Here is a 24,147-nt window from a genome sequence, read left to right on the forward strand (position 1 = left end):
CTATCAGACCTCAGATTAATAAAATAAAAAAAACTCCTTACCTCTCCTGCGCCTCGGCTCTTCTTCATCTCCGGGTCGGGCGTCTCGCTCCCCTGTCTTCTCCGGCCCGCGCTGCACTGTCACCCGACAGCGTGCAGCATCAGGTCATAGTGAGCGCACTATGTCCTGACGCTGTTCAGGGTCAGGACAGTGCCGCGCGGGCCCCATCAAATAAGATCAGGGAGGGTGAGTATCGGAAGCGCTTGCTGCGCTTCTTCCCTGCTTGCTGCGCTTCTTCCCTGCTTGCTGCGCTGCTTACTCGCTCCCGGCACCCAATGCATACTAGTGCACGCTTCCATAAAGGAAGCGCTCACTAGTATTCGCTTTATAGATGCCGATACCGATAATGTACAAAATCCTGAATTTCGCACAATAATATCGGTACTTAAAAAAAATTCCATTTGCCAAAGTGAGACAACTTAGTCGAGGCTAAGCATCGGCCATAGGTGGCTGGGCTTATAGACACAGCCGAGTTGGCCGACACTCCTCTGTAGCCATAAATCCTATTGTTGTGAATGGGCTCTACACAAACAGCATAGCAGGGCATGCTTCGGCAGTGTAGCAGTTCTGATAAGCTGTTTGGGTAGCTCCCATTCTCTACAACTGCTCCAGCCCACTCGGCTGTTTCCGTAAGCCCAACCACCTGGTGCTGGCGTCTAGTCCCATTCCGCGGTGGAAACTGTGAGATGGGATAGCCCCTTTAAGTCTTTGCGGCTGCTGTAAAGAAAAAATTCAGACTGTTCACATCTTGGAGCAGAAACCCAGGATGCTTCCACAACACGTAAAGTGTGTATATATATATATATATATATATATATATATATATATATATATATATATATATATATATATATATATATATATATATATATATATACACAGTCAGCAAATAAAAGCAGATTAGAAAAAAACTGTTTCAGTTTACTGTAGTTTGTAAAAAAATGACCCTCATTTCTCTTCTCCACAGGCCTGAAATAAGGGAGCAGTATCCAAATAAATTTATTCAGAGAGATGACACAGATCGGTTTTATATCCTCAACACCCTATTTAATCTACCAGGTAATAAAACGTCTGCACATCTCGTGGTTTGTATCGTTGTAACATAAAGGAATAATAAAAAAAAAATCTGTCGAGCGGCTCAGTCAACGCTGAACACTACTACTAACCATACATTAGGGTTTTCTTGGACTCTCCAGGAGGTCTTCAAGCTAGAAACCAAAGCGCACCTCAACTGATGACATCACCTGACTTGTCTTAGCTGGTAAAACTTGAGGGTCACTTAAAAAAAAAAATAATAATAATAAAAAAAAAAAATTGGTGACTGATGTCAGGCGAACATCAGAAATGTTTGAGATCATGTATAGGGCAGGGTTAGCCGTAGAATTGGGAATCGGCTGTTCTTCAGGGCGGACACAAAGTACGGTAGGTGATGGTGATAGCTTGTTTCCTGACCTACATGTAACAAAATCTTTGTTAAGAACATCGAAATCTGTGTCAGCCCCTTGTGTCTGTGCAAACAAGGAGTTATGTAATGCAGAGCGTCTGACCCAGAAATGTATTTCTTCTGCGCTGGCGCTTAATTTGAGAATATTTACTTTGGATTTTATTCCAGAATTTCAAGGACATCTATAAAATGGTAATGAAGCATTTAAAGTGGTTGTCCAGGACTTTGATGGCTTCTCCACAGGGTAGGCCATCAATATCAGATCGCCCTGCTGATCAGCTGTTACCTTGTAGCTCTGGCGCCAGAACTACATCGCTCCCTACGGTGTGTAGTGGACGGAGCTTGGGCGCTGCTCTCATTCACTAAAAAGGGGGTGAATATGGAGATGTGCTTAAAGGAAGCCAACCAATAGGTGGTGTAACATCAGACTAAAGTGTCTAAAAACGCCTTACCTTTAGCATGAACCACTGTGATAAATCTGGCGTATCTTTAGACTCTCTAATCTCAGTTTACACCGTCTGAATATTAGGCAGGATTAGAAACCCTGCCCCATACGGCTTTGCTTATAGATCTCATTGCTGGTTGAACAATAACTGAAATATTTCTGTTCCTCCCAGAAACCTACCTGCTGGCCTGCCTGGTTGACTTCTTTACTAACTGTGACCGCTACACCAGGTAAGGACTCTATACGGTATTATTAGTGCTAATGGCCTTATACAAGATCCTCTTTAGTTTAACCTGTGAATGTCATTTAATTTTTCACCTTCATAGTCTTAGTGCGTTCTTTTTCTTTTATATTGCAGTTGCGAAAAGGGGTTTAAAGATGGAGACCTCTTCATGTCGTTCCGCAGCATGTTCCAAGATGTCAGGGATGCTGTGGACTGGGTTCATTACAAGGTAGATCCTTCATCCTCGGCTTCAGTATATTGCCTTCTATAATGATGTGTCTTTAAAAGGGTTTTCAGAGACTCGGGATAGGCCATCAGTATCTGATCGGTGGGTGTCCGACACACGGGACCCCTGCTGATCAGCTGTTTGAGAAGACACACGCGCCACAGCCTTTTCTCAGCTCCCCAAGCCCAACGCCGTACATTATACAGCAGTGTGCCCAATGAACGTGGCATCACATGGCCTGGGCTAAGCTGTGGGAAAGACATGGCATTACTGCAAGCGTCGGTGCCTTCTCAAACAGATGATGGGCGGGGGTCCCAGGTGTCGGAGCCCCACCGATCAAATAAATCGGGATAGGTCATCAGTATAAAAGTCTCTGCAAACTTCTTTAAGTAATTTCTTGCATAATTAACTAAATAACAGGGCTGGAGCATCTTTTGCCTGAATTGTGACATTCCTCTGTTGTTGTTCCTGGAAATGAATTACCATATTTTTCACCCTATAAGACGCCCCGGCCCATAAGACGCACAAAGGTTTTAGAGGAGGACAAAAAAATATTTTTCATTAGACCTCGGGTCAGACCACCAATTAAGACCTCCAATGTTAATAAGACCTCAGATCAGACCCCAATGTGAATGACCCCCAATCAGACCTCAGATAAGAGCCCCATTGCCTCATATCAGCCCCTATGCCTCTCAGAGCACATAAAATAAAATAAAACACTTACCTCTCCTGCTCCAGACGCCGCCGCTCCTCACCGCCAGAGATCATCTTCCTCCTGATGTCGGCTGTGCTGTGATCTGACACGCACAGCGTGAGGCCAAAGGGCGCCCCTCACACTGTGCGCAGCCACAGCACAGCCGAGAACCAGGAAGCGGTGAGTACAGAGCCTTCACCGCTTCCTGGTCCTCCAGTACTAATGAGTGCTAGTATAATGGAAGCGCTCGCTTATTAGTATTCACCCCATAAGACAGAGGAACCTTTTTCTCCCACTTTTGGGGCGAAAAAAATACGGTAATCGATACACTATGCATGTCTGAAACTGTCCATTCCGTCCTCAGACTTTGTAGGGACACACCTTTTTGGGAACAGACTTGCATCAGGTTTGGAAGCCAAAACCAGGGGTGAATGAAAAAATTAAATAAATTGTATTTGTCCTGTATACTTCCTCTCCTTTTTATGATCCACTCCTGATTTTGACTTTTAAAACTGCATGCAAAAACCCGACTGTGTTGCCGTACCCTAAGGATTTGTTCACATTGGCATTTTGTCCAGTTTGTAGAGGTGCCGTCAAGGTTTCAATGTTGTTGGTTTTTTTTTGTTTTTTTTTAAGGAAAGAACAGTGCTGCATGCAGCGCGCTTCTTCCCATTAATACAGAGACCTTGACAGCACCCCCGTGGTCCCGATCATAAGTCAGTGGTGGCCCGTTGTGTCGCTTGACTTCTTCAAATAACTTGCTAGCAGCTCTGATATTGTCGCCTATACATAAAATTGGGAATTTCCAGCTGACAGGAGCCTGAATTTCTGTATCTTTGTTTTCCAGGGGTCACTTAAGGAGAAGACTGTGGAGAATCTGCCAAAGTTTGTGGTGAAAGACGTAAGTGTATTTTTTTTCCTTGGCCTTAATGTAACAATTCTTGGTAAAAGGCGATACACGGAGTGTAACATTCCAGAGAAGGTCATGTTATCTTCCAGATTTACCGGTTTTCTGTTTTTATTTATTCATTTTTTCAATTTGGCTTGGAAAATTTATAGGTAAATAGGTTTTTTTTTTTTTGCATTTGAATATTGACTTTTGCCATTTCTTTTTCTACTTCCAGCATAAGCTGCCTCTCCTGCTGAGCCGCATGAATGAAGTGGGAAAGATTTTTCTGGTCACAAACAGCGACTACAAATATACCCACGTAGGTGCTAATTAAACATTTCCATCGCTTTTTCGTTGCCAGGGCATCGGGGAAGAACGTGCAGTTCTCTGTGTGAGATGAACATAGGGACAGGATAAAGGAAGAGTTGCACAATAACATCAGTTACATGGGAATTGGAAAAAAATGTTTTTTTTAAGAAATGAAGCAATTTTTTTTATATATTTTTAAGGTGGCTTTAAGTTGGAGCTTAACCCCTTAAGGACATAGGGCGTACCGGTACGCCCTATTTCCCGAGTCCTTAAGGACCAAGGGCGTACCGGTACGTCCTAACTTAAAATCTTAATTCCGGCGCCGCTGGGGTTAATCGGAACGGGATTTCGGCTGAAATCATTCAGCCGGCATCCCGTAACAACGCAGGGGGGGGTCATTTGACCCCCCCGTATCGGCGATCGCAGAAAACCGCAGGTCAATTCAGACCTGCGGTTTGCTGCGCTTTTTGCCGTTTCTGATCCCCGCGGTCCCTGACCGCGGGGATCAGAAACTTCAGAGTGCCCGAAATCAATATTGTTAACCCCCCCCTGCACCCCTGCACGATTTGATGGCGGCGGGTGGTGCAGGGGGGGTGTCGCATGCAGTGGGGGCGTTGCGGGAGGCGGGCGGTGCGGCAGGCGGGATCGCGATCCCCCGCCCGCCTCCCATTGCATAATCGTTGGTGTACAGTGGGTATACCAGGGTGCCAGCACATTGCTGGCACCCTGGTATAAACGGCTGACATCGTTGATGCGATGTCAGCCGTTTAACCCTTTCCATACAGCGGTCCGTACGGACCGCTGTATGGAAAAGGTTAACAGTAAGAGGGAGCTCCCTCCCTCTCCGATCGGGGGGCTGCTGTGCCTTTGCAGCCCCCCGATGGGAGAAGGAGAGAGCCCCCAGACAGCCCCCCCAGAACCCCGTCCTTACCCTTCCCCGTCTGCGAAGTTCTGACCATAACTGAGCAGACGGGGAAGGTTCCCATGGCAACAGGACGCCTGATCAGGCGTCCTGCTGTCCATGGTGCTGAACAGATCTGTGCTGAAAGCATAGACCTGTTCAGTGTAAGTAAAATACAGTGCAGAAACCAATATAGGTTCTGTTCTGTATTTTACAGACATCAGACCCACTGGATCTTCAAGAACCAAGTGGGTCTGGGTCAAAAAAATCAAATAAAAAGTGAAAAAAGTTAAGATAAAAAAAAAAAACATTTATCACTGAATAAAAATTAAAAAAATAAAATACACTACACATATTAGGTATCGCCGCGTCCGTAACGACCTGATCTATAAAATGGTCATGTTACTTTCCCCGCACAGTGAACGCCATAAAAATAAAAAAATAAAAACTATGAGAAAATTGAAATTTTGCCCACCTTACTTCCCAAAAAAGGTAATAAAAGTGATCAAAAAAGTCGCATGTACGCCAAAATAGTACCAATCAAACCGTCATCTCATCCCGCAAAAAATGAGACCCTACTCAAGATAATCGCCCAAAAACTGAAAAAACTATGGCTCTTAGACTATGGAAACACTAAAACATGATTTTTTTTGGTTTCAAAAATAAAATCATTGTGTAAAATGTACATAAATAAAAATAAAGTATACATATTAGGTATCGCCGCGTCCGTATCGACCGGCTCTATATAAATATCACATGACCTAACCCCTCAGGTGACCACCGTAAAAAAAAAAAAAAAAAAACTGTGTAAAAAAAGCAATTTTTTGCCATCTTACGTCACAAAAAGTGTAATAGCAAGCGATCAAAAAGTCATATGCACCCCAAAATAGTGCCAATCAAACTGTCATCTCACCCCGCAAAAAATTAGACCCTACTCAAGATAATCACCCAAAAACTGAAAAAACTATGGCTCTTAGACTATGGAGACACTAAACAATTTTTTGGTTTTCAAAATGAAGTTATTGTATAAAACTTACATAAATAAAAAAAATTGTATACATATTAGGTATCGCCGCGTCCGTGACAACCTGCTCTATAAAATTACCACGTGATCTAACCTGTCAGATGAATGTTGTAAATAACAAAAAAAAAAAACATGCCAAAAAAGCTATTTCTTGTTACCTTGCCGCACAAAAAGTGTAATATAGAGCAACCAAAAATCATATGTACCCTAAACTAGTACCAACAATACTGCCACCCTATTCCGTACTTTCTAAAATGGGGTCACTTTTTTTGGAGTTTCTACTCTAGGGGTGCATCAGGGGGGCTTCAAATGGGACATGGTGTCAAAAAAACAGTCCAGCAAAATCTGCCTTCCAAAAACCGTATGGCATTCCTTTTCTTCTGCACCCTGCCGTGTGCCCGTACAGTAGTTTAGGACCACATATGGGGTGTTTCTGTAAACTACAGAATCAGGGCCATAAATAATGAGTTTTGTTTGGCTGTTAACCCTTGCTTTGTTACAGGAAAAAAAATATTAAAATGGAAAATCTGCCAAAAAAGTGAAATTTTGAAATTGTATCTCTATTTTCCATTGAATCTTGTGCAACACCTAAAGGGTTAACAAAGTTTGTAAAATCAGTTTTGAATACCTTGAGGGGTGTAGTTTCTTAGATGGGGTCACTTTTATGGAGTTTGTACTCTAGGGGGGCATCAGGGGGGCTCCAAATGGGACATGGTGTCAAAAAACCAGTCCAGCAAAATCTGCCTTCCAAAAACCGTATGGCATTCCTTTCCTTCTGCGCCCTGCCGTGTGCCCGTACAGTAGTTTACGACCACATATGGGGTGTTTCTGTAAACTACAGAATCAGGGCCATAAATAATGAGTTTTGTTTGGCTGTTAACCCTTGCTTTGTTACGGGAAAAAAAATATTAAAATGGAAAATCTGCCAAAAAAGTGAAATTTTGAAATTGTATCTCTATTTTCCATTGAATCTTGTGCAACACCTAAAGGGTTAACAAAGTTTGTAAAATCAGTTTTGAATACCTTGAGGGGTGTAGTTTCTTAGATGGGGTCACTTTTATGGAGTTTCTACTCTAGGGGTGCATCAGGGGGGCTTCAAATGGGACATGGTGTCAAAAAAACTGTCCAGCACAATCTGGCTTCCAAAAACCATACGGCGCACCTTTCACTCTACGCCCCGCTGTGTGGCCGTACAGTAGTTTATGGCCACATATGGGGTGTTTCTGTAAACAGTAGAGTCAGGGCAATAAAGATACAGTCTTGTTTGGCTGTTAACCCTTGCTTTGTTAGTGGAAAAAATGGGTTAAAATGGAAAATTAGGCAAAAAAATGAAATTCTCAAATTTCATCCCCATTTGCCAATAACTCTTGTGCAACACCTAAAGGGTTAACGGAGTTTGTAAAATCAGTTTTGAATACCTTGAGGGGTGTAGTTTCTTAGATGGGGTCACTTTTATGGAGTTTCTACTCTAGGGGTGCATCAGGGGGCTTCAAATGGGACATGGTGTCAAAAAAACTGTCCAGCAAAATCTGGCTTCCAAAAACCATACGGCGCACCTTTCACTCTACGCCCCGCTGTGTGGCCGTACAGTAGTTTATGGCCACATATGGGGTGTTTCTGTAAACAGCAGAGTCAGGGCAATAAAGATACAGTCTTGTTTGGCTGTTAACCCTTGCTTTGTTAGTGGAAAAAATGGGTTAAAATGGAAAATTAGGCAAAAAAATGAAACTCTCAAATTTCATCCCCATTTGCCAATAACTCTTGTGCAACACCTAAAGGGTTAACGGAGTTTGTAAAATCAGTTTTGAATACCTTGAGGGGTGTAGTTTATAGAATGGGGTCATTTTTGGGTGGTTTCTATTATGTAAGCCTCGCAAAGTGACTTGAGACCTGAACTGGTCCCTAAAAATTGAGTTTCTGTAAATTTCTGAAAAATTTCAAGATTTGCTTCTAAACTTCTAAGCCTTATAACATCCCCAAAAAATAAAATATCATTCCCAAAATAATTCAAACATGAAGTAGACATATGGGGAATGTTAAGTCATCACAATTTTTTGGGGTATTACTATGTATTACAGAAGTAGAGAAACTGAAACTTTGAAATTTGCTAATTTTTCCAAATTTTTGGTAAATTAGGTATTTTATTATGCAAAAAAATTTATTTTTTTGACTTTTTTTTACTAGTATCATGAAGTACAATATGTGACGAAAAAACAATCTCAGAATGGCCTGGATAAGTCAAAGCGTTTTAAAGTTATCACCACTTAAAGTGACACTGGTCAGATTTGCAAAAAATGGCCTGGTCCTTAAGGTGAAAATGAGCCCGGTCCTTAAGGGGTTAAAGCGACTCCAGTTCAAGTAAAAAAAAAAAATCTAATTAACTGGGAAACAAAGATAACACAGTGACCTCCTTTTTCATCATTTTAGTTGCAGATCCGCAAATTCCAAGATGGCCGCACCGCTTCTCAGACTATGCGTTTGGTAGTCCAAGATAATTCCTGCTTGTCCAGCCCTGCTCTTGAATTGGCCAGCACTATTCACGTGAGCAGTGCTGGCCAATCCTAGGGCAGCAGGATAGTGCACACTATGCAGCAGGTAGTCTGAGAATCCTGCTGCCATTTTGGATGGCAGAGGAGGAGCCTGGGAATTGGCGGATCTGCAGCTAAAAGATCAAAAGGAGGACACCGTGTAAGTACTTTGTTACCCAGTTAAAGGGGTTTTCTCAAGACTTTAATGCTGATGACCTCATCGGTTATCAGAATCTGCAAGCAGCGTTTTGGTGTCCGACCTTCAAAGTGGAATGGAGACGGAAACTGATGCATTCTGAGTGGATCCTTTTTTCATTCAGAAATAATTATAATGCAAACTGATCCGGAAACCAAAACGCCAGTGTGAAAGTAGCCTAACAGAGGTTCGAAGTAAGCACGCATTGTTTGTAAATGACCCAAATCCAAAAATCACGACCATGATGATAAAGATTGCCATCTCCTGAGAAATTGCTCTTGTGCACTCCAACATGTATATGAACAGGCCCTAGTATAGTTCAGAAATATCCTTGGGCTATGGAGACAAATCCTTTGTACATCTGCCAAAAAGAGTTCCGAAAATGTATGAAAAACCTTATTTACAAGTAGCAAAAATATTACCACTAAAAATGATGTGGCAGAGAATAACCCTGCCAGTCCAGAATAAGAGCAGAGGACAGCGGTTGAAGCACGTTCCCCAGTAGATAACCAGCAGTTAGAAAATGGTGAACCAGGCAATGGGACATCACACCCCCAAGGGACTGCAGTGGGCACTACCGGATCTTCTTATAGGTCTGGTGTATCGGTAACCTCTTCCTCCAGTGGAGGGGGACCGAAAAGGAGTTGGTTGAGTCTTACCTTTTTAAAATAGGAATGCCATGAATTTTAGGCTTACCTTGAAGGATGAATACATTTGACTACATAGCTGAATTTCTTGGCCTTCTTATGATGATCATGGAAGAATTGGATCAGATATTTATGGAAATTTCATCATCATCATAGCTCTAGTCCTCACAACAGCTGCTGGATATAAAGGAGTTTTCTTACAACAGGAAAAACCCCTATGTCTCCTACAAACTGAAAAAAATAAAAATGTGTATATACATATATGTACTACAGTCATAAAAAAAAATATCGCAACAAAAAGGAGTTGTTGGGATGAAATGAAACTTTCTATGTCTGAATGTAATGATGATATGTGTAAGTGATCACAATATTAGAGCAAAAGGAGAAGTTTATTGGGCAAAACTGTACAATTAATGGAGGCTCTAGGACCTTGTTGGGCCGCCTCTAGCCTGGATACGGAGATGAGATACAGCCTCTAGCCTGGATACGGAGATGAGATACAGCCTCTAGCCTGGATACGGAGATGAGATACAACCTCTAGCCTGGATACGGAGATGAGATACAGCCTCTAGCCTGGATACGGAGATGAGATACAGCCTCTAGCCTGGATACGGAGATGAGATACAGCCTCTAGCCTGGATACGAGATGAGATGCAGCCTCTAGCCTGGATACGAGATGAGATGCAGCCTCTAGTTTGGATACGAGATGAGATGCAGCCTCTAGTTTGGATACGAGATGAGATGCAGCCTCTAGCCTGGATACGAGATGAGATGCAGCCTCTAGCCTGGATACGAGATGAGATGCAGCCTCTAGCCTGGATACGAGATGAGATGCAGCCTCTAGCCTGGATACGAGATGAGATGCAGCCTCTAGCCTGGATACGAGATGAGATGCAGCCTCTAGCCTGGATACGAGATGAGATGCAGCCTCTAGCCTGGATACGAGATGAGATGCAGCCTCTAGCCTGGATACGAGATGAGATGCAGCCTCTAGCCTGGATACGAGATGAGATACGGTTGGGCATGAAGGCATACAGGTTCTGTATGGTTTCTTGCGGCACATTTGTCCACAGATGTTACAGCTGGGCCTGTGGATCCTGCACACTCGTAGGTTGCAGAAGCTGACGTCCCAGCTGGTCCTATAAATGCTTGGTTGGTGATAAATCTGTCGACAGGGCAGACCAAGGAAGCTTTACAATCTGGCAGAGACATTCCTAGGAAGCCCTTGCTGTGTATGGTTGAGCGTTTTCCTGCTGAGAAATGCCAGTTGGAAGCGCTGCCATGAGAGGAAACACATGTGGCCACAGGATGTGTTATTTTCTCTCGTGTCACTACTATGGGTGACCAAATGTCCTATGCCACGGCTCCCCAGATCATCACATCAGCAGTTAGGGTAATGTGTCACTCAGTAAAAGCAGGATTGAGGAGCTCACGAATAGGCCTCCATATTCAAACCTGACCATCATGGCATCGCAAACAGAACCTGGATTAATCTTTAAAGACATTATGGTTCCAGTCCATAGCCGTCCAGGTTTCTTGTTCACAGCACCACTGCAAACAAAGGCAACAGTAGCTGGCTGCCAATGGCAGGGCACGTAAGGGGCTCTGTGACACCATATTTCCTTCTACTGATATGGAAATGTTTGGGGCAGAGACAGTGAGATGTAATGTTGTATCTGGGTGGTGGACCACAAAACTGTGGGAGCTGCCCGTGCTTGTCTGTGGATTAAACAAGCCTCTCTAATGGCAGTCTGTTAGGGCCACCCGGAGCCTGTTCGCAGTGTGTGCGTGCCCTTGTGTAACCACTGCTAGCATCACCTCCTAACAGCTAGGTCAGAACGGCCTTGACGGTGGGCAGTGTGTCGAAACGACAATCCTGCTTCTCACAGTCCGATGATGCACCCCCTCTGTGTGTCAATTGGGTAACATGTCTTCAATTGCAGTTAATGATCTCTCACCAATAGGTACACTACCCAAAAGTAGCCTCTGAGAGCATTTTTATAGAGCAGCGGTGGAAGTACAGATGTAGCGGGGTTAACACTCAAACGCTTAACTCAGTTTCTTAACTCATCCCGTTATCTTGAAACCAAAGCCATTGAAAAGCAACTTCAGGTGTTTGCTTAGTTTAGATAACGCGTCTCATAAAGCATGTGTGTTAACTCTACTACATCTGTACTTTCATGCCCTCTTGTGGCAAGACCGACTAATTAAACCATACCTTACATCTCTGCCTGAGGAATAACTGCATGCTCAGTCTTGTGAATATCAGACACTTCTATCTGGGCGTGTTATTTTTTGTGTCTGTAAGTGGATTATTCTCGCCTATACGTCACTATGAATGAAACCTGATGTCATTATGGATATCTGCTCCAGGAACTAAACATCAGAAGAAGGAGAAGGAAGAATCAAGAATATTACATTATTACAAAGTTTTTTTCTCTGTTGTCAAAACTTTTTATAAACCGACCGTAAGGTGCCTGCAGAATGAAACGCGTAAATATCCAGTCACAGAAGTGAGATTGATAGTGGATCCTGACAAAACTGGGAGACTCTGGCAACATGGTCATGGCGAACCTAAAGCAAGTGGTGGATGATATCTAGGCCAGGATAAGGAAAAGCCTTCTCTAATACTAATCTATAGCTTGGAGCCTTCTTTTAAGGCTACTTTCACACTTGCGTTCGGGGTTCCGCTTGTGAGTTCCGTTTGAAGGCTCTCACAAGCGGCCCCGAACAGATCCGTACTGCCCTAATGCATTCTGAGTGGCTGCGGATCCGCTCAGAATGCATCAGTCTGGCTCCGCTTGGCCTCCGCTCAGCAGGCGGACACCCGAATGCAGCTTGCAGCGTTTTCGTGTCCGCCTGGCCGTGCAGAGCCAAACGGATCCGTCCAGACTTACAATGCAAGTCAATGGGGACGGATCCGTTTGACGTTGACACAATATCGTGCAATTGCAAACAGATCCGTCCCCCATTGACTTTCAATGTAAAGTCAGGAGTCCCTATTAATATACCATCAGATCTGAGTTTTCTCCAATCCAATGGTATATTTTAACTTGAAGCGTCCCCATCACCATGGGAACGCCTCCTATGTTAGAATATACCATGGGATTTGAGTTAGACCGTGAAACTCAGATCCGACAGTATATTCTAACACAGAGGCGTTCCCATGGTGATGGGGACGCTTAAAGTTAGAATATACTGAGAACTGTGTACATGACTGCCCCCTGCTGCCTGGCAGCACCGGATCTTTTACAGGGGGCCGTGATCAGCACAATTAACCCCTCAGGTGCCGCACCTGAGGGGTTAATTGTGCTTATCATAGCCCCCTGTAAGAGATCAGGTGCTGCCAGGCAGGAGGGGGCAGATCCCCTCCCTCCCTCCCCTGTATTTAACTCATTGGTGGCCAGTGCGGCCCCCCCTCCCTCCCCTGTATTTAACTCATTGGTGGCCAGTGCAGCCCCCCTCCCCAGCATTATATTCATTGGTGGCCAGTGCGGCCTCCCCTCCCCCTCCTCCCCTAATTAAAATGACTGACCCCCATCATTGGTGGCAGCGGAGAGTTCCGATCGGAGTCCCAGTTTAATCGCTGGGGCTCCGATCGGTAACCATGGCAACCAGGACGCTATTGCAGTCTTGGCTGCCATGGTTACTTAGCAATAAATAGAAGCATTATACTTACCTGCAATGTCTGTGACCGGCCGGGCGCTCTTCCTTCTGGTGAAAGGTCTGTGCGGCGCATTGCTTATAGCACAGACCTGTCACTTACCAGAAGGAGGAGCGCCCGGCCGGTCACAGACATCGCAGGTAAGTATAATGCTTCTATTTATTGCTAAGTAACCATGGCAGCCAAGACTGCAATAGCGTCCTGGTTGCCATGGTTACCGATCGGAGCCCCAGCGATTAAACTGGGACTCCGATCAGAACTCTCCGCTGCCACCAATGATCAATGATGGGGGTCGGTCATTTTAATTAGGGGGGGGGGGGGAGAGGGGAGGCCGCACTGGCCACCAATGTGTTAAATACAGGGGAGGGAGGGGGGTCGCACTGGCCACCAATGTGTTAAATACAGGTGAGGGAGGGGGGTCGCACTGGCCACCAATGTGTTAAATACAGGGGAGGGAGGGGGGGTCTTCCCCCTCCTGCCTGTCAGCACCTGATCTCTTACAGGGGGCTGTGATCAGCACAATCAATCCCTCAGGTGCGGCACCTGAGGGGTTAATTGTGCTGATCACAGCCCCCTGTAAGAGATCGGGTGCTGCCAGGCAGCAAGGGGCAGTCATGTGCACAGTTTTAGTATATTCTAACTTGAAGTGTCCCCATCACCATGGGAACGCCTCTGTGTTAGAATATACTGTCTGATCTGAGTTTTCACTAAGTGAAAAATCAGATCTGAAAAAACAAGTTATGCAGACGGATCCGTTTGGATGCAAGCATTTGCATTATAGGAGCGGATCCGTCTGGTCAGACACCAGACGGATCCGCTCCGAACGCAAGTGTGAAAGTAGCCTAAGTAGTAATTCACACAGATCCAACCCTCATCTCATTACTGCACATAGATGCAGATATTGAACTAAATGTTTCCTTTTTTTTATTCTAGAAAATTATGACTTACTTGTTTGACTTCCAACATGGCCCAAAGGTATGTTATTACAGCATGGAGCCATGATGTTTTCTCTGTATCTGTGAATGCCATTTTTTTATGTGAATATTAAGCAGTTGATGCTTACTGTATACAGCTCTAATCTAGTTGGAAGGGCTTTTGAGGGATTTAAAGGGGTTGTCTGGCTTCAGCAAGTTGCATTTATCATGTAGACTAAGTTCATTCAAGGCACTTACTAATGTATTGTGATTGTCCATATTGCCTTCTTTGCTGGCTGGATTAAGTTTTCCATCACATTATACACTGCTCGTTTCCATGGTCACGACCATCCTGCAATCCAGCAGCGGTGGTCGTACTTGCACACTATAGGAAAAGGTGCTGGCCTTTCTGGATTGCAGTGGTCGTACTTGCCAGTGGTTGTAAAACGAATCAAGCCAGCAGAGAAGGCTATATGGACCATCTCAATACATTAGTAAGTGCCCTGTATTAACTTTGTCTACATGATAAATGCAGGGCCGTCTTTAATATTGATTGGACCCTGGGCAAAAATTTACTTGGGGCCCCCTGGATCCCGCCTTCCCACACCTTAGCAGGCAATCACGCCCTCCACCACAACACACACACAAAAAAAATCCACACATCTGGTAGAGTACAGTGAATGACTGTAAATACTTCCAGTTCTGAAGAATCCACCCACACTATACAGGCCCCCCACAGTATACAGCCCCCCCCCCCCCACAGTATACAGCACCCCACTATACAGTAGTATACAGTATATTAGCATAACAGCCCCTGTCACCTTTTTCTTATGTAATCTTCACAAAAATAGCTCCAAACTTCTACTGCAACACTCCTGTTAGGACCTGTGATGACCTCATAGCCATGTGACCTGTAATATTGCTAGGTTACTGGTCACATGGTGATGATGTCATCTAAGGTCCTAGATCACATTCACAGCTCTAACAGTACGATGCCTGGACTGCAGGTGCAGCTGCCCCTTTTGCCCCTTGGTAAAGACGGCCCTGGATAAATGCAATTTGCTGAAGTGAGACAACTTTAAGGATAGGGGTCTGACTCCTGGCATCCTGCCAATCATTTATTTGAAGGGTCGCAGCACTCAGGAAGCAGTGCAGTCTCCTTTTAGGCCTGAAGAGAGAGGTTATGGTTGGCACTCTGACTTAAAATGTTGTCTGGTGCTTAATGGTAGGGAAAAGATTCTGTAGACCAGGGATGCTCAACCTGCAGCCCTCCAGCTGTTGCAAAACTACAACTCCCAGCATTCCCTAATAGCTGTAGACTGTCCAAGCATGCTGGGAGTTGTAGTTTTGCAACAGCTGGAGGGCTGAGTTATAGTCAGTGAGTGCAGTGGTGACTTCTACTACTACTTCTACCTTCTTCAGGCCTGTGATGTCGCGTTTGTTGGTCACATGGCCTTTCTTCTACAATGTATGGCCCTGTGCTTGATATACAAGGAAAAAAAATCACAGCACTCAAACGGCTGGTGTCAGGAGTCAAAGCCCCACTGATTTGATATGGATGACATAGGATAAGCCTTCAATATTTAAAGGGGTTATCCAAAGTCAAAAACATGCCCCCTATCTTTTTGCGGTCCGCAATGCACGGGCACCGACCGTGGCAAAGCTGCATGCGGATCGCAGACCAATTCACTTGAATAGGGTCCGTTCCGCAAAGTTCTATCTTTTTGCAGAACGGCAGCACGGAACGGAACACCACGGAAGCACTCCATAGTGCTTCCGTGGGGTTCCATGCCTCTGTTCCGCACTGCATCTCTGGATTTGCGGACCCATTCAAGTGAATTGGTCCGCCTCCGGCCAAGGGAACACTACGGCCGTGTGAAAGAGGCCTAAGTATGCTGTCCTTCACAGGTCAGGCAGGCGGGGGAAGGAGGAGTAAGATTTAGGAGGAAATCCTGGACAAACACGTTAAGGTAAAAAGTTATTTTATAAACAAATGCAGACAGGTACCTACAGTGATAAGTGAGTTTTGCGGAAAAACACATATACAGCCTGTATTTTATGTAAATCTGCTTTAGGCTAAATGGCTTTATTCCAGGTGCATTTCATTGTGGGGATTTCTTTGCCTACCCTGGAAGTAACTAATGGTTCGGTAATTTGTCTCTGGCGTCTTCTCTTGCAGCCCGGGATTCCTCATAGGCCTTGGCAGTCCTATTTTGACTTAATTTTAGTAGATGCAAGAAAACCTCTATTTTTTGGAGAAGGAACTGTGCTGAGACAAGTAGATACTGTAAGTGCTGCTCTTGCTGTTTTCCTCCTTCGTTTCTTATTATGTACAACAAATGTGCTTATCTCCATAAAAGAACCCACACATCTGGGCAGCTTTCGCCCAAAGGAGAAGTAAAAAAACAAAGCTGTTATGTCATCTATAGTTAGTAGTTTGGAGAGGGGTTGGAAGGAAAATGGCCTGGAAAGTGGTGGATGTCATCTATTTAGTTCTAGTTGTAATCCTCAGCTGGGAGAAAGAAAAGCTTATTGAATAGATACTGTCCTCTCCCTGCTGTAGATGAAGGCCAGAAAGTGGGGCAGCATGTGGCTTGATGGACCATGTTAGCGTTACGCCACTCGTGCTGAACCGCATTGCTAATAATGTTGGTCAGATTTGTCTTTTTTTACAACCTCACTGGGTCAAGCTGACCCACCAGGGTACCTAACAATCCTCCCCTGAGGTCCAGCAGAAGACAATCCCATATGAAGCTGATTTACTAGTTGCTACGAAAAGTTCTAATGTGTTGACCTCAGTGGGAGCTTCTTTTCCTCTGGCTTGCCTATTTAACACTGAATTTTAGGCAGCATGGTGGCTCAGTGGTTAGCACAGGTGTCCTGGGTTCGAATGTGACAAAGGACAATATCTGGATGGAGTTTGTATGTTCTCCCTGTGTTTGTGTGTTTTTTTTTTTTTTTTCCTCCCAAAGATATACTGATAGGGAACTTAGATTGTGAGTAATGTTGAATGAATCGAGCTTTGGATGCTAGATCCGAAGTCTCTTCATTCACAATTTTAGATTAATATTGTATAGAGATCCTCAACGCTAATTGTGAACTCCATTGGGGATTGTCTGTAAAGCGTTGCGGAATATGTCGGCGCTATTATTAGATTATGTTCATTTTATACAAGTCCATTGTCTATTGGTAGATATTGAAATATTGTGTAGATCAGTGTCTGGACTTTCCAGGGTGACTGTTAGGTTTTTCTTACATTTCAGATGGCCGCACCGTTGTAGTCTGCCCACATGCTGGGTGCAGTGTTTTAATGAAGGTAGTTTGTAACTAACATGTGTCTATCCTAAGATAAGTGATAATATAAGGGCAGACTAAATGGCCCTTGTGGTCGTTTTCTGCTGTCAATCTTCTGTGTTTCTATTTTTAAAATGTGCTTTTCATCCACAGAACACTGGCAAACTGAAGATTGGCACCTACACCGGACCATTACAACATGGCATTGTCTATTCTGGAGGTATGCACCACTTGTAGATCCTGGTGGTGCCTTCTAAAACTCACCTACAACATAGGCATGGGAAACTGTTATATTGTGGTCCAAACCCAGTCTGGAGCTAATGACACCAGTAGAACGTATCAACTCCCAGCCTGGATTATAGATATGTGCACTGCAGCGGTCGCATCTATAATCGAGCATTAGAAGTTTTTATTTTTTTTATCTGATAGCCAACATGGCGAATGTGAACCTGCAATCCAAGGGATTTTTTATGTGTACCCCCAAAAAAGTATTAAAGGGGGTATATTCCCATCTTGAAAGGTGATATGCTATGACTTTATGATCGGTGGACCTCCATGATCCCCCCTCCCCACTGATCTTGATAATGAGCGGTCCGTAGAGCTGTTTCGGTGCTTTGGCTCCTTAACTGTTTTTCTCTACAGCTGGACCTGTTCACTTTCTCTGCTCAGTTAGCTTCCAGGGAAAGACTGTGAAGAGGCTACAGAGCTCAATCAGGGCTGTGGACCCTTCTAGCTCAAGACCGGTGGAGGTCCCAGAGGTCAGACCCCCACCAAACATTGAGTGAAGCCATCCTAGGTATTTTCAAGCCCTTTTCCAGATGGTAACATCCCTTTAAATACCTTATACATTTTGTTCCCCCATTAATTGGCTTTCACATGAACCTTCTGGTGGTCAATAAAACACAAAGTGCATCAGGCTGAGTTGGTCTCACTATGCAGGTGCTCAAAATACATTTCTCTCCTTAGGTTCTTCCGATATCGTGTGTGACCTGCTCGGAGCGAAAGGGAAAGATATCCTGTATATTGGCGATCACATCTTTGGAGACATTCTGAAGTCCAAGAAGCGTCAGGGCTGGAGAACATTCCTAGTTATTCCTGAGCTGGCACAGGAGCTTCACGTCTGGACCGACAAAAGCTGTAAGGGACCTGAAACCATACTAGTGCTAGAGTGATAATTAGATCTCCTCCGCTGGCTATACTACTCTAGAGCGTAGGCAGCAAAGCTAGCAATTAATTTTTAGCATCATTTAACTGGAGTGAATTTAGCAGCTAATGCATTTATAATGTGATACGATTTAATGCGGGGCAGTGGGGTGGTAGATGAGGGTATTATAGTCTGGGCATTGGGGGTGGTAACATTTGGTTAAATCTGTGTGTTTCTAGAGAAGTCAGAATCGTAGTGTACAGAGTTTTATGTTTATTAGTATTTTATTTGTGGGGAAGGGCCTAGATATGACAGGATGCATGCTTTGCTTTCATGCTCAGCTGTAGGGTCATATTATGCTACTGGGAGGCCCTTGTTTAATGGGACTTGATACAAGCTTTTATGGTAAGGGAGCAGGCCTGTGAATGGTCTCTGCATGTCGATTTGTATGATGGACAGAAGCAATTCTGCCTCTTCTTTATACATATTTCATTATGAAAACCACATTGTGGAGATTAGTGGTACACAGACACTCCCGTGTGTCACCGTATGGTCCTTCCGTGATGCCCTATGTTCTTTCCTAGAAGCCTAGCTTCCTCTGCAACATGGCACACGGTGGAACATGCAACCATTTTTTATTTTATTTTTTAGCTCATGGATTCCATATGAATCCTCAATGTTCAACCTAAATGTATTACTATTATTTATTTCACAATCTAAGGTCACTATCAGTATGTCTATGGAGTGATGGAGGAAACCCACACAAAGACGGGGAGAACATACAAACTCCATGCAGATGTTGTCCTTGGTCAGATTCAAACCTAGGACCCCAGCGCTGCAAGGCACCAGTACTAACCACTGAGCCATCGTGCTGCCATATTACATATCCGTACACCACAGATCTGTAATACGGCAGTGTGCACGAGGCCTAATACCCTCAAACTCTGAATTATGCTCAATTGCATGCATAGAACAAAAATGTTGCATGCTGCCCTGGACATTCATTGAGGGGGTCATCAGATCATCTTAACGCAGCAGAAAGGGATGGGATCTGTCAGCAATCTTAAATGGCTTATTTTTTATTAATTTATTTTTTATTTTTTTGGGGCCCACATGAAATCCAGCATTAAGGGTACAGTGCAGATTTTCCATCCTGATTTGTGATTTGAAAATCTTCACCTTATTACGGTAGCTGCACCGTGTAAGAAATCGCATTCACACACTGCAGAAATTAACATGCAGTGTGGACTTTACATTTGCAACCTGTCAATTCTTTCTGCAAATTTTTACACCTTTCAGTGTAGCAGGGTGAAATCCAGAGGAGGTGGGGGAGGTGGCAGCATTGGCCAAAAAGTCAGATCAGTAGTTAGCCGTAATCGGCTTTGTTTTAAAAAAAAAACAAAAAAAAAACTGGGGCACATTTACTAAGGGACTTGCGACTATTTTGACTAAAAAGTCAATATTTTGTTGCATGACCAGTTTTATGCCATGTTCACAAGTTGGGCGGAGTGGGAGCGTGCCAGGGCTGTGGGACTCAACAAATTTACTAACCTTTATGCCTGGCGTAAAAAGCCAGTCTTAGGTAAATGTGCCCCATCTTTGTGCATACAAAAAAAAGTTTCTGGCAAGTTTCTGGCAATGTAAAAAAATGTCTGAAAAAATTGTAAAACGCCAGGTTACGATAACCAGAATTATGATGAGGCGTAATTAGGCGCAGCATCCGGCAGTCTGTGGGCCTTAACTGACATCTATGGCAGCCCCAGGATGGGGGAGTGTTCAGCATTCTTCTAAGCCAGAAAACAGGCATAGAATATGATAAATGTGGCGGGGCTACCTGCCCTCCACCCCCCCTTGCCGCTGAGGCTGGCGGAGAAACGTTACTTGCACAAAAACGTTTGTGCCGGTGGCGTTGAAAAAGTTGCTAATGCGCAGTTTGAAACTTTTTGACGTCACAAAGGACCTGTCATCTCTCCTGACATGTCTGGTGAACCTAATGATAAATTCCCACGTTTTAGGCAGCCTTTTACATTTGGCCAGTACCGTGCTGTACCCCCACCAGTCAGTTCCAGCACAGAGGCTCTTCTCGGCAGCGCTTCCAGTCCCAGGCCTATACACATCACAGGCCGCTTAGAGACACATGACTGCTGAGCACAATGGTTGGTCAGAGTTGCGCACGTGACCCAGTCCAGATGCGTACAGGCCTGAGAACGGGAGCATTGTGAGAGGAACCACTTCATTGGAATTGAGTGTATGTACAGAACCGGGTCCAAAGCTGGAACACCCCTTTAAAAGTTATCCCATCTTAACAATGCCTGTTCATATAGACATCATAGAGAAGGGGTCCCCACCCCCATAAACATCACCCAATCCAGAACATGGTAATGTACAGTACAGTGTCCTCATGCAGAAACAACATGGAGTTTTCCTACTTAAAGGGGTTGTCCAGCCGATTAAATAAAAAAAAATATATATATTATTCTATAATAATAAAAGTCATTACTACCCTTACCAGTCACTAGCTGCTCCATTCTGACACTTCCCAGGTTCTTGCTGGTCTCTACTTTCTGGTCTCTCTTGACACTCGGCTCGTCACTCACCGGAGTGAGCGGCCATGTTCTAGTGTCCAGAGGGACCAGAAAGTAGAGATCAGTAGAGAAGCTGGAGGAATTGTACCGGGAGCAGCGGAGGACCAGTAAAGGGAGTGTGACTTTTTATCATTTTACACTTTTTTTTTTTTTTTTTTTTACATTTTTAATATGCCAGACACCCCTTTAAAGATGAAGCTTTCCTCCCCATAGAGCTTGTATCGTTTACTGTAAGCCTGGCAGTCATTTTAGTCCATTTCTGTATTCGTAATGTGTCCATCTGGGAAGAAGGGGCAGGTCAGCGAGTGACGTAGTGACTACAGTATATATCTGCATATTGGTTACAGTCCGATGATGAGCCCTGCCGGAGAAGTGCAGGGTGAGGGTTAAAATCTTTATATTGTGCAGGACATGTTTTCATGTCACCCAGAGGAACTTTAACCCTACATAGGATTGCAGCATCACATGTGCATGAGGTGCCTCATCAAGAGTCCACCACCTTTTTTGCTGAATGCCAAAAGTAAGATTTAATTTTTACCCCCTTAATCCTACTCGAGTGCTGCTTCCAACGAAATGTTATCTTTTACCAGTATATATTTAAATACGCACATGTACGGTGTCTTTCTTCTCGCTCTTTGGTTCTCGTATCCGCTTTCTTTTGCTCTCGTGTCTCGCCCTTAGCTTTGTTTCCTCCCCTGTCTTGGCTGTTCCCTGGCGTGTCCTTGGTCCCCACGTCATACATGTCGCCTGACACCGCTTCATACGCTCACCGACTTGTCATTTTACAAGCGGCATGTCCAGTCAAGCTTGCACAATGGCAGAGCTCTTTGTCCTTGGCTACCAGAGGGACCTGCCAGTTGTAGAAGTAGTAGACCCTGTGGTAGCTGAGATCCATCCAGACTGCGCTTGTCATGATTCGGCCAGTTTGTCTCCCTTCATATCCTCACATTTTGGTGTTTGTGCAATAGAAAGCTCTTGCGCTTTTTTTTTTTTTACTTTCCAACGCCTCTTTTTTGTCTTTGCCTATGATAGACACCATGTTTTATTTAGTGTCCATGGATTACCTATGTCAAGTGCTTCATGTGCTCCTCTTATTTTATTTGGTTTAGCCCTTTTTGAAGAGCTCCAGAGCTTGGACATCTTTCTGGCAGAACTCTATAAGTAAGTAACAACATGGGGTGGATATGGATGTGTCATCGGTTACCAAAATTTGTGTAGACGAAGTTCAAGATTTTGCATCTTTAGGTCATCGGTACAAAATCAACAAAATTGACCTACTTAAAGGAGGTTCTCCGGGCTACAGATATTGATCACCTATTCTGAAGTTAGGTCATCAATATTAGATCAGTGGGGGGGGGGGGGGTCTAACACCTGGCACCCCCAGCGATCAGCTGTGGCACTGGAAACTATACAATTTCTATATGTAGCTGGATGCAGAAGGCTCCGCACGCGGTGTAGTTGCCATGCCAGGGTACTGCAGCTCAGCTCCTGTTTACATGAATGGGCGCCAGAAACGACGGTGTACGGAGCCTTCAGCTTCCACTGGGTATCTGAGTTTTCAGCACCGCAATCTCCCTGAAACAGCTGATCACGGGTGCCCCACCAATCTGATATTGATCACCTATCCTGGGGATAGCCCATCAATATCTGTAGCCTGGACAATCCCTATACAGAGGACCTGTCACCTCTCCTGACATTACTTGCTGGAGTAACACAGGAACGGCACATAATAAGAATTATTAGAAAAAAATGCTTGAAAATTATTATTTCATAGGGCAAAAGTGAGTGTTTATTACAAAGGACATGTCAGGAGTGGTGACATGGCGGCACTGCAGTCTAGTATCTTACGGCCGTGCAGGACTCAGCTGACTCCTATAAACTAATGAGAACTGCACAATTTTTTAGCTGGCCTGGATTGTTAATGGCCACACAGCACCCTCAACGCCGCGGAGCCATCAAGGGTATTTTCACGTAGTCTTTTCAACTGGATTTTGTTGCGTATTCAGCACCCAAAAAACGAACGGAAAAGACTTGCAAACCATCTCTATTGGTTCTAAAGGGAAATCTGTTTGTTAATTTAAATGGGCAGTTTTTTTTTTTCCTCTCGCGTTTTTAAAAACCTCGAAGTGGGGAAAAATGAATTATAACATGAAAATAACGGAATTTGTAAATGGAATTCTAAACGGAAACGTATAGAAGCATTCCGTTTTGATCCGTCATAATAGAGGTCTATGGGCAACGGAAAACAATAGCGGAATTCATAACGCTGATGTGAACCCGCCCTAATGCAGGCTGACTATACTGGGTGGTCTGCATTGACAGAAGCCAGCAACGGTCTGCATGACTGTTCGGTCCCCGCAGCGCGTCCACGTCCAAACCTTTTTCACAAAGTCTATGGTGTCGCACTGAGACATGCTGCGACTGTGACTCAATAGTCGCATAAAAATCCAACTTGGATGGATTTTTTGCGACTGTTGTGACACCATAGATTATCATTACAATAAATGTCTCAGTGTAGTTGAACCCTTTAGTCGAACGACTTAGTGCTCATGCACACAAAGGTCTTTTGCGTTCCGTATACGGGCCGTATTTTGATTCCGTATATGGAACAATTCACTTCAATGGGTCCGCAAAAGATGCGGACAGCACTCTGTGTGCTGTCCGCATCCGTTGCTCCGTTACGTGGCTCCCCAAAAAATTATGAAGTGGACAAGAATAGGCATTTCTATAATGGGCCTTCTGTTCCGTTCTGCAAATTGCAGAAGGCACACGGGCGGCCTGCAAAAAACTGCACGGTCGTGTGCATGAGCCCTTACTGTTATGCGGCACATGTTGCTGTGTAGCCGTAGCCTAAGACTAGACATCTAAAAATGCACCAGATTTATCACAGGAGCTGATGCTCTCTGACTTTACTACTTTAATTTTGGTGCGTCTTCTACGGCAGGTAAAGCTTCCTTGTCGTACAAGGCGTACAAAACCTC

General features: G+C 44.3%; 1 protein-coding gene across 7 annotated transcripts in view; it reads left to right on the plus strand.

Annotated features, from left to right (window-relative positions):
• Positions 1–24,147, plus strand: part of NT5C2 (5'-nucleotidase, cytosolic II) — a 107,734-nt gene that overhangs the window by 72,101 nt on the left and 11,486 nt on the right. For 6 of the 7 annotated variants that reach the window (XM_044297943.1, XM_044297945.1, XM_044297944.1 and 3 more), the window contains 10 exons: positions 1,007–1,098; positions 2,101–2,158; positions 2,287–2,380; positions 3,919–3,972; positions 4,196–4,279; positions 14,163–14,204; positions 16,323–16,430; positions 17,591–17,657; positions 18,404–18,574; positions 22,276–22,327. In XM_044297943.1, coding sequence (XP_044153878.1) covers positions 1,007–1,098; positions 2,101–2,158; positions 2,287–2,380; positions 3,919–3,972; positions 4,196–4,279; positions 14,163–14,204; positions 16,323–16,430; positions 17,591–17,657; positions 18,404–18,574; positions 22,276–22,327 — 822 coding nt within the window. Of the gene's footprint in view, positions 1–1,006; positions 1,099–1,651; positions 1,728–2,100; positions 2,159–2,286; positions 2,381–3,918; positions 3,973–4,195; positions 4,280–14,162; positions 14,205–16,322; positions 16,431–17,590; positions 17,658–18,403; positions 18,575–22,275; positions 22,328–24,147 lie in introns of all 7 variants that reach the window. The other variant, XM_044297947.1, reaches the window with a different exon arrangement.

The sequence above is a fragment of the Bufo gargarizans genome, chromosome 6 (assembly GCF_014858855.1).
Source record: "Bufo gargarizans isolate SCDJY-AF-19 chromosome 6, ASM1485885v1, whole genome shotgun sequence".
Lineage (NCBI taxonomy): Eukaryota > Metazoa > Chordata > Amphibia > Anura > Bufonidae > Bufo > Bufo gargarizans.